This window comes from Halictus rubicundus, chromosome 4 (assembly GCF_050948215.1).
Source record: "Halictus rubicundus isolate RS-2024b chromosome 4, iyHalRubi1_principal, whole genome shotgun sequence".
Lineage (NCBI taxonomy): Eukaryota > Metazoa > Arthropoda > Insecta > Hymenoptera > Halictidae > Halictus > Halictus rubicundus.
The window spans coordinates 16796412-16812487 of NC_135152.1; the positions used below are offsets into that span (position 1 = coordinate 16796412).

General features: G+C 35.3%; 2 protein-coding genes across 3 annotated transcripts; one reads left to right on the forward strand and one right to left on the reverse strand.

The window, feature by feature from the left end:
- The first annotated feature begins 124 nt into the window (after positions 1-124).
- LOC143353655 (cell division cycle and apoptosis regulator protein 1) lies at positions 125-8366 on the forward strand. Of its 2 annotated transcripts, XM_076787140.1 has the most exons (14): positions 125-341; positions 811-938; positions 1480-1751; positions 1833-2087; positions 2169-2432; positions 2543-2768; positions 2865-3142; positions 3829-4084; positions 5014-5079; positions 5163-5366; positions 5709-5888; positions 5960-6680; positions 6851-7194; positions 7368-8366. In XM_076787140.1, the coding sequence occupies exons 1-14, from the start codon at positions 284-286 to the stop codon at positions 7650-7652; spliced, it is 3537 nt and encodes a 1178-aa protein (XP_076643255.1). In that variant the 5' UTR covers positions 125-283; the 3' UTR covers positions 7653-8366. The 2 variants fall into 2 exon arrangements, with proteins under 2 accessions (XP_076643255.1, XP_076643256.1); XM_076787141.1 differs by lacking the exon at positions 2169-2432 and having other exon boundaries at positions 133-341.
- Positions 8367-8496: 130 nt separating this feature from the next.
- On the reverse strand, positions 8497-10013 carry LOC143353667 (kallikrein-like enzyme LV-Ka). Its single transcript, XM_076787158.1, has 2 exons — positions 9895-10013; positions 8497-9651 (listed from the first exon to the last, which is right to left on the reverse strand). The coding sequence occupies exons 1-2, from the start codon at positions 9961-9963 to the stop codon at positions 9430-9432; spliced, it is 291 nt and encodes a 96-aa protein (XP_076643273.1). The 5' UTR covers positions 9964-10013; the 3' UTR covers positions 8497-9429.
- Positions 10014-16076: the final 6063 nt, after the last annotated feature.

Consider the following 16076-nt stretch of genomic DNA (forward strand, 5'->3'; position numbering starts at 1 on the left):
AAATCATATACTGGTTGAACGTCTCATACGATTATTTTACTATAATATAGAACACGTAAAAAATAAATTGATATAATTATTCGTTGATAAATTAAAAAAATTAAAATATTTAAGGAAAAGATTTGATTTAAAACTCGAAATTTGATTCAGTTCTGGTGTGAAACCGTGTTTGATTTCCGTAGTTACAACTAAAAGATGGCGCCCGAATGAAGGACGCTCAGTTAAGTGCTTGCAATACGTTTTTAAATTTATATTCTTAACAATATTATATATTCATTAGGAAATGAGTAATCTATCACCATTTGGGGGTGGTAAAAACCCACCCTGGGTTCGTAATGCAGGTAAATTACAATTAATATGTTATTGTCGTTCCGTGTGCAAGAAAACAACGTTGCCAAGTTTTCTGCTATAATTTATACGAATTGACTGAATGTATTTGTAAAGTCGTTTATAACAATACTTTTTACATTTTTAATGTATTATAAAATAATTTCTTGTGTTTGCCCCCAGTTCTTTATGAATAAGAAAATTATAAATTATATTGCAACCCTCGTTTATGATTATAGTGAACGAAAAAAATTACTTTTTGTTATTTGAGTAGATATATAGGCATTTTTTTATTTTTCATACTTTATTACCGAAAGAATCTATTAATCTTATGTATTGATCAAGTACTTAAAAAATATTGTGTTGAATATAATAAACCAGTGATTACAATGTAATGCATAATATATATACAAGTAAAAAATCAATGTTGTAAAACACATGTAGTACACATGTAGTATAAATTATATTTTTAATTATACCTAGGTCAGGGAATTCAAAATATTCAACAACAAATGTTAGGTCAGGCAATGGGCGGTATGGGTGGCCAACCCATGGTCCAATATCAACAACAAACACAACAGGTTTATCAACAAAGTTTAGGATTGCAACAGGTCAGTAGTAAAAACACATTATTATTATTATTATTCCTAGAAACAATATTGAATTGTTGGTTATAACAGCTATTAATTCAATTACAGTAATTGTTCGTAAAAAATTTTATGCATTTGTGACAAACTTACGTATGTACAATTTAAAACGGAAGAAATGTTAACAGAGTTTAAGGATATCGACATGTTATTTTCAAATTATTAAAATGATTAAGAATAAAATACTCTTCTATTTGGCTCTAGCCTCTTAAAATTGATACAGACAATTTTTATTTTGCATAAAGATTTGTAGTCTAGTCATCACCAATGTATCTTATTGTTAAATAAAGTGGAATGTATTTTTGTATTAGTTGCTACTAATCTGTACCAATAAAACTGTAATTCACTTCTCTTTGATTAGCTATCCAATTTCAGTCCATGATTTTTTTTATTTTTGATTGAAATTACTGTATATCTGTGTAAAAAGAAAATTTATTGAATTGCATTGTACTTCAAAATTGATCCTCCTATACATTTTAAGTAATACACACATTTTGTAAAATAGCCCAATATTACAATGGCATCAATGGCAACACTTGGGTCTAACTTGCCATCGGGTATAGCTGGACAGTTATATCCACAAGTTGCTACTGTCTCATATCCGACACCAAGAGCATTAAATACAAATGCATTTCAACCTTCTGTAGCTGGTGTTCCACAGCAGGTACAACAAAATGTACCTTCATCATCCACCAAACAGAGAGTTTTTACTGGCACAGTTACCCAAGTATATGATAATTTTGGTTTTGTTGACGATGATGTGTTCTTTCAAACAAAGTAATGGAATTGAAATTCAAATATATTTACTTATTATCAGTGTCATTTATGAAAAGTACATATAAGATTATTTAATTTTAGTGCATGTGTTAAGGGATCGAATCCAGTTGTGGGTGATCGTGTGCTTGTGGAAGCATCGTATAATCCATCCATGCCATTTAAATGGAGTGCTACGAGAATACAAGTACTTCCTATGGGGAATAATAATAACAATACCAATACACAACAGAATAATCAAACCACCAGACAGCAACAACAACAACAACAGCCACAACAAAATCGAACTTCTGGAACATACAATGCAGTACCTCCTCCTACTGAAAATCCTAATAATAGGTTAATAATAAGAAACTTCTATGAATCTATTTGTTCATTTATAATGTAACATTCTCAGAACAAATGTATAAATGTTACTAGATTTACAACTAGTGCAGCCAGTGCAAGCACAGTCAGTAACCGCAACAAAGTTGGTAGAGTGAGGGAAAGATCTCCTCGAGAACGAAAGAATGAAGAAGATGAAATTGAAAGGAAAAGACGTCGCGAAGAAAGAATTAGGGAGCGTGAGAAAAAGGAGGAACGCAGTCCATCAAGGACAAGGAGAAGTAAATCTCCTAGGCCAAGAAGACGTACCAGAGTTGTACCTCGTTATATGGTACAAATACCAAAAATAGCACTTGACTTGTGAGTACAGTTTTCATGTATCATAATGAAACTTTTATTATGTTTCTTGCACAATTGGTTTGAATTGACAATTGACTTGACAATTGTATGTCTAAATATTCTAATTTTAGGCCTGAAGCTGATGTACTTGAAATTAGAAGACGCTATCAGAATATGTATATTCCTAGCGATTTCTTTTCTACCAACTTTCGATGGGTTGATGCCTTTCCACCGCATATGCCGTTTGCTCTTAATAAACCATGTTCCTTTCATGTCATGCATAAAGATGTTGATCCTTGTACTGAAAACACAGCAGTGCTAGAACCTTCTGATGCCGATTACATTTTCTCTGCAAAGGTCTGTTATATTTTAAACAATTCGAAGTATCTCGATACATATTTAATTTCAAACAGGGTAATTAATTTCAAGAAAATTACACACTTTTTCTTGTAGGTTATGTTGATATCCATGCCTGCAATGGAAGAGATATATAAACGGTGTTGCGGTGTATCCGAGGATAGAGATCCCGATCGTGATTATGTGCACCCTACACGTTTAATAAACTTCTTGGTAGGCTTGCGTGGCAAAAATGAAACAATGGCTATTGGTGGGCCATGGAGCCCTTCATTGGATGGTCCTAATCCTGAAAAAGATCCATCAGTTCTGATCAGGACAGCAGTGAGGACTTGTAAAGCACTAACGGGGATAGATCTATCCAGCTGCACTCAGTGGTACGGCTCTCCAAATATTGACAGTACCTTTTATTTCTACTTTTTTTTTTCATTCTAATTTGAGAAATACTCGAAGGAAAGAGCAACGCGAGCTTACCTAGTTTCTGTGTCCGTTATTCTTTCATTGTTCGTTGGTACATTGTCGCGTTACATTAGTAGAATTCAAATTTTCATCTTGTAAAATTTTGGACTGGATTCGTCGGTTCAGTATTTCATACCGCGTAGATGTACGATGTACATTTTTCTATTAAAAACATCGGATAGAGTGTTATAGCTTTAAGAAAGATCCAGCAGGTGTATCAACCGAGACAGAAAGTAACTTCTAATACGAGTTCTGACTTGATAAACTAAGGTTGTAGCTCAATCTAGAGATGAGGTATGTATGTGTTCTATACACGACCAACCGATGGAGATTGCTGCACTGGACCCTGTATCGAGCAGCCAGATGATGATATACCATGCAGTTGTGGCAGAGACGGATCATCACTATTGTTCTGTTATCGTTATGACCCACTCAGTGGTGCTTTATCAAACGGTCTCTACATTGTACGCTGTGTGTGGCTTTGTATGCAGTGTGTGGGCTTTACGAACAAGCGAGCGAACGAACGAACACTTAGCATATAAGGCAAAGCTAAGCGGGATTAACCTGAGTTGACGTTTGGGTATTGTTTTTCCTTGCGGCACAGGTATCGCTTCCTGGAACTCTACTACAGACGTGCAGAAACGACCCACAAGTCAGGGCGAGTGGTGCCCTCTCGCGTTGAAACCGTCATACTATTTCTCCCAGATGTTTGGAGCTGTGTACCTACCAGATTGGAATGGGATGGCCTGCAACTCAGCTATAAGAAACAACTGGAGCGAAAATTGCTACGTGCTGCCTCTAACCCCGACGATTCGGATGCTACCAATGACACTGATGAGGCTGCCGTCGCTGATCAAAAGGCACTGCCAACATCATCCCATATTACTTTTACCTTTTTATTACATTATATAATCGTGCAATTGTTTTCCCATTACTAAACTGGATTTTCAATAGGCTCTACTTGCTCATTGATTCTATTTCAAAGCAGTCTGTTCCTTTTTTCTTGTGGCATTCATTATTCCAAATAGCTGATTTCAACTATTTCAATGGTATACTTAGTACATTACTGATTTCGAATATTTTAATAATATACTATTGCAGTATTCAATTAGTTTTTTTTTCTTCTTCTAAGAAACAGTATCATTGTACTTTATGTATTCGTGCACAACAATATAAATATCGTTTACAATACGGTATATCCATATTATATGATCTCTGCACAAAACATATTAACAATTTAAAGATTTATTCTTGTTAGGTGTGAAAAATATCGTATATCTATTATAATGCAAAATCAAGTCTTGATGTAGATCATAACATTTAAATATTTGGTTAGAAAGATCAATGAGTAATGTATTGCAAGTATTTCCTTAGCCACTGGCAGTCACATTGCATTAACAAGAGAAGCAAGCAAGCCTAGCTCGGAGAAGAGCGCAGCTGAGCCATTCCCTTTCCTGAAACCTTCACCATCATTGATTAAATCATTCAAAAATTTCATTTGATAATCGTTGTATACAACATTATTGATATTATCCATAACCTACCAACCATACAGACACCAGAGCCAGGACACTATGAGAATCTAGCAGTTACTTGAGTCATACTTGAAGGTCATCGTGAATGAAGATTCGTGTATATCATTACAATGTGAGAGAGTGGTGGTAAAATAGAGAGTGATGAAAGAATGAAGAGGGAGTGGTTTCGTTTCGTTATAGGGGCTGCTTCTGTTTTGTAGATTCGTATCGTTTTCTTTACTTCTGTAACGTAATGGGTGGTTTTTTCTTTTCAGGATGACCCAGTGCCAGAGAAGAAAGATCCTACTCATTACTCAGAGCTGGATCCAAAATCTATGAATGTCAGTTTTCTTTTTAACTATAAGCACGCCTAGAACGAGACGTAATTGATTTATTTATAAATACTTACTCGCGTTTTGTGCAGGTGAATGATTTAAGGCAAGAACTAGCTGCTCGAAATTTGAATTGCAAAGGCTTGAAGTCACAGTTACTCGCAAGACTAACAAAGACAATAGCATCAGAACAGGCCAAAGAAGAAGGCAGACAAGATGACGTCGAAGAAAACGAGAAGGATGTTTCACCGCCGCCGAAAGAAGAGGATGATAAGAAGTTCAGAGATAACAAAGATGTAAGATTCTTCTCAAATTACGAATAGGCTTAATAGTAATTAGAAATCATACTTAACGAGTGCGACCACCTTTGCAGCCTAAAAAGAATAGCTACGATTTAAAAATTGGAAGATTGAATCAAAAACTATTAAACAGACTTTTATATTTGACTTCATTCGTCCAATTCATTTAAAATTTGGATACTTTTTACATATCAAAATTGATACAAGTATACAGAGCGAGATAAGATATGATAATTTCTTTTTTTTTTCAATGAAATGTTAAATTTATATTAATATTGAATATTGTATACTAATAATACTGCATACTAAATCAATTTGAAATATTGATATAACATACAGCATGATGAAGATAGGAAGAAACTGTGTGAACGTGAACGTATTGCTTTGGAGAAGCGTTATACTTTACCAGAATCGTCTCACATTATTGTACACCCTTCAAGAATGGCTAAAAGTGGCAAATTCGATTGTACCGTGATGTCCTTGAGTGTATTACTGGATTACAGACCAGAAGATACAAAGGTACTGTATACATTATCTTATATCACATACCCACTTTTACATGATGAACAATTACTGTTATTTGCCTTTAGGAGCATTCCTTCGAAGTATCGTTATTCGCGGAACTCTTCAACGAGATGTTGATGAGAGATTTTGGTTTTCGTATTTATCGAGCACTGTGTAGCCTCCCTGAAAAGCCTAAAGAAAAGGACGATGATAAGAAAAAAGATAAAAAAGATGACAAGAGAGATGATAAGAAAGATGACAAAAGGAAAGATGATGAGAAAAAATGTGCCAGAAAAGATGAACGCAAAGATGACAAAAGAAGAGAGGGAAGCAAGGACAAGAAAGATGAGAAGGATGCAAGAAGCAAGACAGATGATAGGGATCGTGAAAAAGATAAAAATGATGATGATGACGATGACGACGAAGATGAATCTGATGACGATGATTCAGTTAAAGATGGTAAAAAAGATAGAGACAAAGATGGAAGAAAGAGGAAGACAAAGTTGCATACACACGATCCTTATCTTTTACTGTCATTTGTATACTTCGATCAAACTCACTGCGGTTACATATTTGATAAAGACATAGAGGAACTTATTTATACTTTAGGATTAAATTTATCGAGAGCTCAAGTTCGTAAACTAGTACAAAAGGTTGTAACAAGAGATTCTCTGCATTATCGCAAATTAACTGATAGATCAAAAGAAGACGACCCTAAAGAAGAAAAGAAAGATGAAAAAGAGGTTGATAAGTGTGAATCCTCCAAGATCGATAGCGAAGAAGAGATATTGCGTTCGTTAGCACTCGGTATGCATTTTACGTTTCATTTTCAATTTCTATGATATTATTTTACAATGTCTTTTAACGATTTTTATTATTGCTAGGATCATATCTTCTGTAATTTGTCTCGGAGATCTGATCATAGCAAGAACATAAATTTATAAGCACATTGTTAATATCTTGCTATTCTTTACTAGGAAATAAAAAATTGTTACCTGTATTTGTCGGAAGCGGACCACCTTCGAAGAGAGCACGACGGGAAAACACGCTCGCAGAGCATTTTGAAGAATCAACTATACCAGAAGGTTATGTCATGTACAAAGGTTCTTTGCTAGATGTAGAAAAGCTTGTTAGTCAATTGAAAAGATCAGAAAAGGCTCGACTGGACACGGAAGAACGCATGATGGAATTGCAACACGAATTAACAGTGGTGAACGAAAAATCTACGAAACAGTCGCATAATATTAAAGTTCTGTCTGAAGACTTGAAAATGTATAAAGATAAACTGAGGAGTACAGATGAAAAGCTAAAGAAAACATCAGTAAGTACTTCTTTTTGAATCTTTCCATGTGGTGGTATTTTGCTTTGACAACAAACTATTGTGGGAAGCAGGAACAAGTTTTATGTTACATACAACATTTGTGTGTAATAACTGAATCGTTCATTGAAATGTTAAATGCATAAAGATTTTAATTTCGTGGTCTCTTTTTACAGACTGAATGCCATACATACCTCACCGCGGTAAAAAATATGTATCATATAGCTGCAAAAATGATGCAGTCAGACACAAAAAAGGTAGAGATAGTAGAAATACAAGATGAGAAGATTAGTGAAGTAAACGGATCAGAAGTTGAAAATAAATATAAGACAGACACAAGATGGGGGGACACTAAAACCATAATAAAGAAAGAAATTGCGGAAACAGATAAGGACAAGAAATGTGACAATAAAGTCTCGAGTAAAAAAGAAATTACAGAATCTGACAAGGAAAAAAAGTAAAGGAAATCACAGTTTTTATTGAAAATGTAAACGCACTGGTACAAAATTCGAATTGTTATAACAGCGAAAGATAACCGGAGAAAAATTTTATTATAAAAGTAGAATGGACTCCAAAGATTCTGTTTTGTAACGTTTTTCACTCAGTGGCACTGTCTCTGTGCGTATTATATTAGGAACAATGTGGAACGTTCTAGTAAAAATAAGAGATATTGAGTAATTTAGCTATTAGAATCATTACATTGCAGTTTTTTCACGTGAGTATGTCGACTTTTACGCAGATAAACAAAATTCATAAAATTACCTACATTGTGAATCTGATCTGCCATGAAGTGTCAGATGTCGATAGACAGTGAATAAGTTTACATTGAATATTGTCATTTAACCAGTAAAATATTTCCAAATTTGTACCAAATTTCTAGATGAATTTTATTATTAGTATCTAATTTCTTTTTGTACCGTTTAATGATCAGCTATGATTCATTCAGAGATATTTTCCTTCTGAGAATGGTTTACATTTAGAATTACAAGTTTAACATTATTTTCTGTGCGAGTTATGAACGTCATACCTACGATCGTAAAGTGACCTTAGATGAATTTCATTTATCACGGTCATTAACACGTTTAATGCTAGCAATGTGTTTGTATTATGTTGTAAGTGTATTTATTGTTTTGTACACAAAAAACAAAATAATGAAATAAAAGTTTTACGCAATATCTATAACACCAATCATAAATTGAAACAGTGATAATTAATTTATGGGATATTGTTAGTATTCTTTCTGTATAATCACTGTCAATAGTTTAAAACGATATCTAAGAACAACATTACTATCATCTATAAACAATTTGGTTTGATGTGTATACAGCACAATAACGTTATGGTAAAACTGTAATATTAGGTTTTCGTTAATGCCTGTTCAAACAATTTTACGACGATTGCTAACGTCTGGATAAAAATATAGAAAAATGAGTGCTCATGATGTCCCTTGTCTAGAATACATGTTACTCATTCTGTGAATAGAAAATGCTCCCCATATGCGACACACAATGTCCGTTTCTCAAACATTAGTTTTACAAGTATGTATTCTAATAATGGTACACAATTCTACACTACTTTGTATATAACAATTTAAAACAACGAATAGGTTTCATGGTTTATTATTAGAACATTGCATTCTTGTCAGCAAGTCACTAGTACATTAGGAATAAATTGTAATTTTTTTTCTTGGCAATCAGTTCCCTGAAATATCAAGACATACACACAAAAAGAAAATAAATTTTAAACACTCTATGGAATTATTTGTATACCCGTTCATAAACTTGCTAGTAAACTTGCACATCAATGTGTTCTTGTCTTTATCATTTTCGATGAAAATCATCGGAAAGCGCGATCGCGAAGAGGCTCTGTTCTGCCTGTTCGCCGTAAAGACAACATATTAAAAAGGAATCTCTATACGTTAAGAAACACGTGCTAGGTACTATACTTCATATCTTACTACATACTTCATTTCCACCGTTTAAATACACGCGCCATATACATTTGTAGCCGCCAAGTCATATTAAGCACCCGTAGTAGAAATGAAGTATACAGAATATTCGGGGCTTGCTAATACACCTTTTATAATATCGGTAACATCGGGCGCGACATCGAAATGTTATTGGAGTTCCTAGAACTCCGAAACGCCTAGATAAAAAGCCCATAAGCTGCAATGTCTGTACTGATCTTAAGTCTGTGCAACAAATGAATCTTAAATCTCCTAATTTGTTTATTGTTGGCTCACAGTGTAAAGAACAGTAAAATGGTCAATATAAAAGCAACAGTTAAAATATTTAAAACGTTTTTTACTGCGCAATTATTTTGTATGGTATCATTTAACCATTCCAGATAAACGTCCAATCGGGTATATACGCCAGGTGATCCAGGACGACCACATCCTCTTCCCCATGATACTATTCCCACTTGTGTATCTTCGCAGAGCAATGGTCCGCCACTATCACCCTGTAATATTAACAGTTTTTATTGACATAAAACATCGAGAAAATATTCAATAACAGAACATCTCAACGAAACTGAATATATGTCCCACGTGTGAAGGGTTTATTAGGATCGAACAAGGCAGGAGAGTTAAAGAACAACTCTTTAATCATTTCTACTATATTAATAGCAATTTGAAAAACGTTTTATTTGCGATTCTACATGTACTCACATAAAAATAATTTAAATGTTTAAAACATCGCTTACTTGGCAAGCATCCTTTTTACCCTCAATCACACCTGCACAGATGTGCACTGTCGTGTCCACATCACTCATCAGACATTTATCAGGAGGAATTAATGGAAGGTATACACGACGGAGATAGGTACCAGATCCGGCCTAAAAAGACTCGTATACACAAAATACAGGGTGGGGCAGAAGTCGTAGTATAATCGGGCAGGAAGTGATTTGATTGTTGTATGTTATTGCTCTTTTTCGATTTATTCCTACAAGTAGAATCATCCCCTACCCGGTTGTACTATGATTTCTGCTCCACCCTGTATAGTAAAAATTGTAGTACCCTTGTCATTTGTTGATTATTTTCGTAAGATTATTTTAATCTACACAAACGTTGGTACTTCATTAAAGCATGGTATCCACATGAACAGTACACGATTGTGGTCTCCTACTTATAGAAAGAAATTGTTCTAATATATTCTCTTTTTTCGATTATCATAATTTTATGATGTACAAAGCTTACAATAGATATCTCTATATTCCAAATTAATACTAATGGAGGATGTACTACGAATATGCGCATTTCTTGAGAAATCTCTTTTCTCGATTTAGTATTGCCCAAATCACTAATAGACCTTACTAGTTATTAGTTTTACTTGTACGAAATGTCAACAGAGAATATTTTTATGTAAACCCTATGTTTAATATTTATTCATATGTGCAGTTAATGAGACACTGCACATACGTAATTACTTTGAATGTTGTAATGTAATGAGGTAACCCGACATTTCGAAAAGCGTTATCCTTTCTTATTAGAATTAATCGTTTTCTGGTGTCATTTTATTCTATATTAAATATGTAGAACATCAGCTTTGAATATCTCGAAACATGATTTTAGCACATACACCCTTATCCCAAATAACTCCTCGATTTTACCTGTAAAATGTGAACTTGGGTAAGCAACCCAATTACTGTGGAGGAACCAATTACTGTGCCTATACTAATTAAACTTACTTTTAAAGCATAATGAATATTAAAAAAGAGATATATAACATATATATTAACTGATTTTAATGAAAAGAATTTAATATCTCTTTTTCAATATTTATTATGCTTTAAAAATAAGTATATTTAATATAGGCATAGTAATTGGTACCTTCACAGTAATTGGATCCCTTACCTTATGTCGTTTCTATTTATAAAAGGGGGATCCTGCCCCATGCAATTAAATAGATTAACTTCACTTCCTCAATCTTCTAAATTTTGCTAATTATTACTCTTTCCGATTTTATTAATACTGTTAGACATGTTCGCGATGTATGTATACGTCTCACCCAGAAAATAATATAGCTCATGATATTTCTTTGTGATTAATGCACCAACACTATTGCTTCTAACTATACGTACTGACATTCCTATACCATGCCCATGTTTGACAGTAAATAAGTATTATCAACTACGTACATTCGATCCAGGTATGTGTCTTCCCCAGCCAGCCACGGTGCACGGTTCTCTATATCGCTGAAACAGTTTTTCGTCATACGCCTCCGGAATGGTGACGTATTTCACGTGGGTGTTAATGAGAAAAGGATTCTTAAGCTGCATAGAAAAAAGACACTATAGAAATCAAAGAGAAACTTCGTAGAATTGTTTAAAATAAGAATTGTAAAATTGAACTGTAAACACGAAACGATTAAAACCGAACATGTTTGTTGATGTTTTGAAGATGTTCTAACTTGAAATCTAAACAGATTTTTTTCATTTAGTATGTACCATCCAAAAAAATATTTGAACATTCTCCTATAGTCTTCGATGATTGATCGATGACATATTTTAAACAAAACTTATTTTATTGCGAGAGAAATGTTGCGTGGCTATGTAGGGTAAGGGACCCATTTACTGTGGGGGTGCCAATTACTCTGCCTGTATTAATTATACTTATTTTTAAAACATAGTGAATATAAAACAAGAGATATATAGCATATACATTAACTGATTTTAATACAAAAATTAATATCGCTTTAATATAATTAATATAGGCACAGTAATCGACGTCCCCACAGTAATTGGGTCCCGTACCCTATACGAGTCGCTTTTTTAATTGAATAGAATATAATAATTTTAGTAGTTATTTAACATAACTATTTAGCATACACTATCATTTGAAAAAAATAATGTTACATAATCATACCAAAGAAATCGCATAAAATTATTAAGACTTTTCGGTTGAATGGAATCCTCTGTAAACGGCACGCAGTTCTTATTTAACTTGCACTCTTTATGCGGTGCTTCTAAGTACGTAAAGCAACAATCTGTGTGGTAGTAAAGAAGCTTAACGAATAAATGTGAAAGTTATGAAAATAAAATAAGTTCTGCTTGAAATATTTGTTTGAATAATGAATTGTTTAGAAAGTAATGCTGGTCACCATGGATCTTGTAATACTTAAACCGAGAAATTCAATTTTGACAAAAAGGTAAACAACTAAGAATTTTTGCTGTCAACCACAGTGCATTTAGATTTTGCCTCAGACTCTTCATTTCCAAAATGAATTACAGTGTCCAAGAAAATTGGCACGTTAAAGATGTCACGCTCCCTTTAAAAATACTTTTCAACAAACACTCTTTAAACATGTCTAAATGTTTATGATGCTATCAAAAATTATATTTAGGAGAATCTGTCGAATCTGTCCAGCGTTTACGGTTAAAGCAGAAAAAATTCTTAGAGTTAAAAATTGATCTTTTTCAAAGACTTCAATTTCGTCGACCAGTGCAATTGTGTGTAAAACATCAACTCGGATATTCTGCAGGTGGAGACACTAAGGGTTGAGGCTACCGCTACAACGGAAGCGTTTTTTGCCAAATTAACGTTCTGAAATTGCATTTTGAAAAATTTCGATTACTGGCCGATTTTGAAAAGTCGTGTTTCGCTTTGATTTCGCCGTTTGTAAAATGCAACCCCCTCCCTCCCTTTAATTCGTTGCCTCAAAAGTTTGAAAATTCCTTCGGGCACACATTCAAAACGCGATATGAAACTTTTCGACTGTGGAAAATTTTGAAAATTGTTTTCTCTCAATTACGATGTGATTTCGTCGTTCCCAGCATTTCCAAGCGTGCCTGCCTTATAGTGAAATCTCCCCCTTTAATTTTAGTCCTCTAAACTTGAAGAACAATCACGATGACGCAGCCTTCTTACAGAAGTATCACTCAGGACATTAATTTGAACATGTACGCAGTTTACTCACTGGAAAGGTCACCCTACAGTAGATCAGAACGTGAATTCGTCAGAAAACAGCCGCATTGTACCAGCGGCCTCGGAACATGTTGGGTGAAATGATGAACGCGGGTCCGTTTGTCAACGGTGTTTTCATGACTGTATTTATTTGTATTTTCCACACTGAACTTATATATACACATAATAGTCACCCTGAACAATCCAATATCGTTACGCTTGCTCGTGAATCTAAAGCCCATGTGCGGGATTACTCGGTCTATCAATTCCATCTGTATGGAACTCCAGCTCGGGAAGTACACGTAAGTCGCGCCGGCGATCGCATAGAATCGAAGCGGATTCTGCGGTTCCCAATAGCCGCCGGACGTTGCCCTAACCAAACGAACACGTACAATAGCGATCAGATTCACGATTACACCGCGCGCGTCTGTTAAACGCGTTTTAAGTGCACCGTTCCGTGTAAAACATGAGAGCAGTGTATACGTAGGATCACGGCCGGCCACTGATTTCCCTGTTTCCAAAGTGGAGAAGCCTTGATCGCGAAACAAACGCGCCACGAGCTCGATGTTAACCGATACAAAGACAGTGCCGATGCGCATCCGGCTGTTACACACGGTAATCGCTCGTCGAGGGACCATCTCCGTGTCTCTTTTATTCTATCCGAAAACATACGCTCCTAACACCTTGTGTGTCACATCTTACATCATAAATTCATTTTTATTACAATATATTCGAATAAACTAAATTTCATTACGACTTTCAGAATGCAAACGGAGCTGGAGTAACATCCACCATATGAAAGATAAATTTCAACTTTCAATGATCTTCAATGATTACATCTCATTGGTTTTGCGGGAACCGTTAACACGTCATATACCGGCGACTATCTCGTAACCTTTCAGACTATACTCCGAGGCTAAGGGATGTTTAATAGATCTTTCGGGAAGAATAATAATTGCAATTGTAAACAAAAAAATCATCCTGAGCAACGTGATCTAATAATTTCATTTGAAGTTATTATGTAAAAGAAAAGTTTTAAGCTTCCTTTTGGTATAGTACAATTATTGAAAAGCCTGTTGACAAGCCACCGGTAGATAACGTGTTGATCAATTTGCATCACGAAGCGGAGCATTCTGCGAGAAACATCTGGTTTAGGGTCGAGTTATACTCATCAATGAAAGGAACGCAGGGCCGATTGGTCTGTGTAGTGGCTCTACAGCAATCTCTCTGTAACTATCGTATCGTCAGATCTGCCGAGCGACAGTTCTAGTAGAGGTGCTACGTTCTTTGTGGTGTGCCGAATGTAGAGAAGGATAGCGATTGATAAAGAAAGAGGGACTGAGGTTCGACGCTTCGACTTTCTTTCTTTTCCGTTCACCGTCCCCTTTCCGTACTAATTGTGGTCATAATTATATCGTGTTTGGTGTCATTTTAAGCAGAGAAAACGAGATGAATACGATGGTAACGGTTTCATAAAAAGAAAATAAAAAATTAGAAAAGTTGCAATCTTTTGGTTCGCTTGTATTAGTGTGAGTCTCACACGAACCCTCGCTGGCTTGATCGTCGAGCGTGTTTATCGCTTGACTGGTTCCAAGGAGGATCCCCTCAGTGGTGGGGATAAAATTGTGACAGTTACAGTGTAGACCTTCGCGTGCGACAATTACGAAGACACTACTATAGAGCCACGTAGAGTTTGACGCGAAAGCCTGAACATCAGGACTACGGGAGTATTAACGTATTTCGTTAATTACACTAGGGATACACTCGGGATGGAAAATTGCATTAGGAAATTTGCAGAAAATGATGCAAACGAAACTCGATATAATTGATGAACAAGAACAATTCTTGAACGTAACTTTGCGTAACATGGAAGTACTCTCTTGACAAGCGATTTCCGTGTTCTCATTGTTCCAGTTATTATCGGACAATGTTAACGCCGCTCACCCTTTCACTGCTGATACTGTTCCTTGTACGCTGCCATGTACGCAGACTCGCGATTCCTAAAGTACAACCGGGGACGCAAATTTCTTTTTTTTTTTAATGTTTCCATTCCTCCGCTACTTTCGAAAGAACGTTCTCTGCTATCGTAACCAGCTAATTCACGAATTAATGTTCCTCTTGCGCGTGTATGTTTTTGACTGTACTTATTCGTCGCTTTATCACTTGTCGCATCGAACTACGATATTCAACTAACATCATATTTTTTGTTTCTTCATCTAGGATTTCTTCAACACTGACGTTCTATTCTAGATTGCACGGTTCGCAATCTTAATCCACGTATCCACTGAGGAAACATTCGGAGCCTTATTGGAAGTCGTTGCTCGCGCAAGAACATTTTTGGAAAATAACGAAAAGAATTCCGAAGGTATTAGAATTGAAGTTAAACACCGACAGGGAAGCATAGTCGTTAATAGGACACGCATGTCTCACATTTTTAGCAAATTACAGACACATTTACTCTATTTTTAATGTTCATACGCATGTCCAACAGCAGTGGACAATTAGTGTAGTGACTCTAAAGCTAATTAAGTTGAATAAAGATTTTAAAATAGGGAAAGCTTTCTTTTCAGCGGAGAGAAGTCTCTAATTCTGAAACTGACATTGGAACTGTAAAATAAAAAATGTTTCGGTAACGCTGATCGAATAATAAATAAAAGTGGAACTGAAATTGTATTTCGACTGTGGATTAGCATCGATAAAAGAACAGTTGTTTCTTTGGTGGATAGGTGGTTTGAGGAATCGTTGATTAATTGATTTATTAATCGGGATTGATATTCGAGTAGTAGACTAATTGTAAGTAGAGTCGACGTTCGCTAGTAGATCACAAGTGTCGCGTGGAGCACGCGCTTGTCGCGTCCACAAAGCAGCATACGTGTTCTATGATAGCAATGAAAGCGCTACGAGCGGAGATTGCTCTTTTACCGTGAAAATGGCAGCAGACGGAGGCGTATATACGGGGACGTGAATTCATGCGCTGTTTATT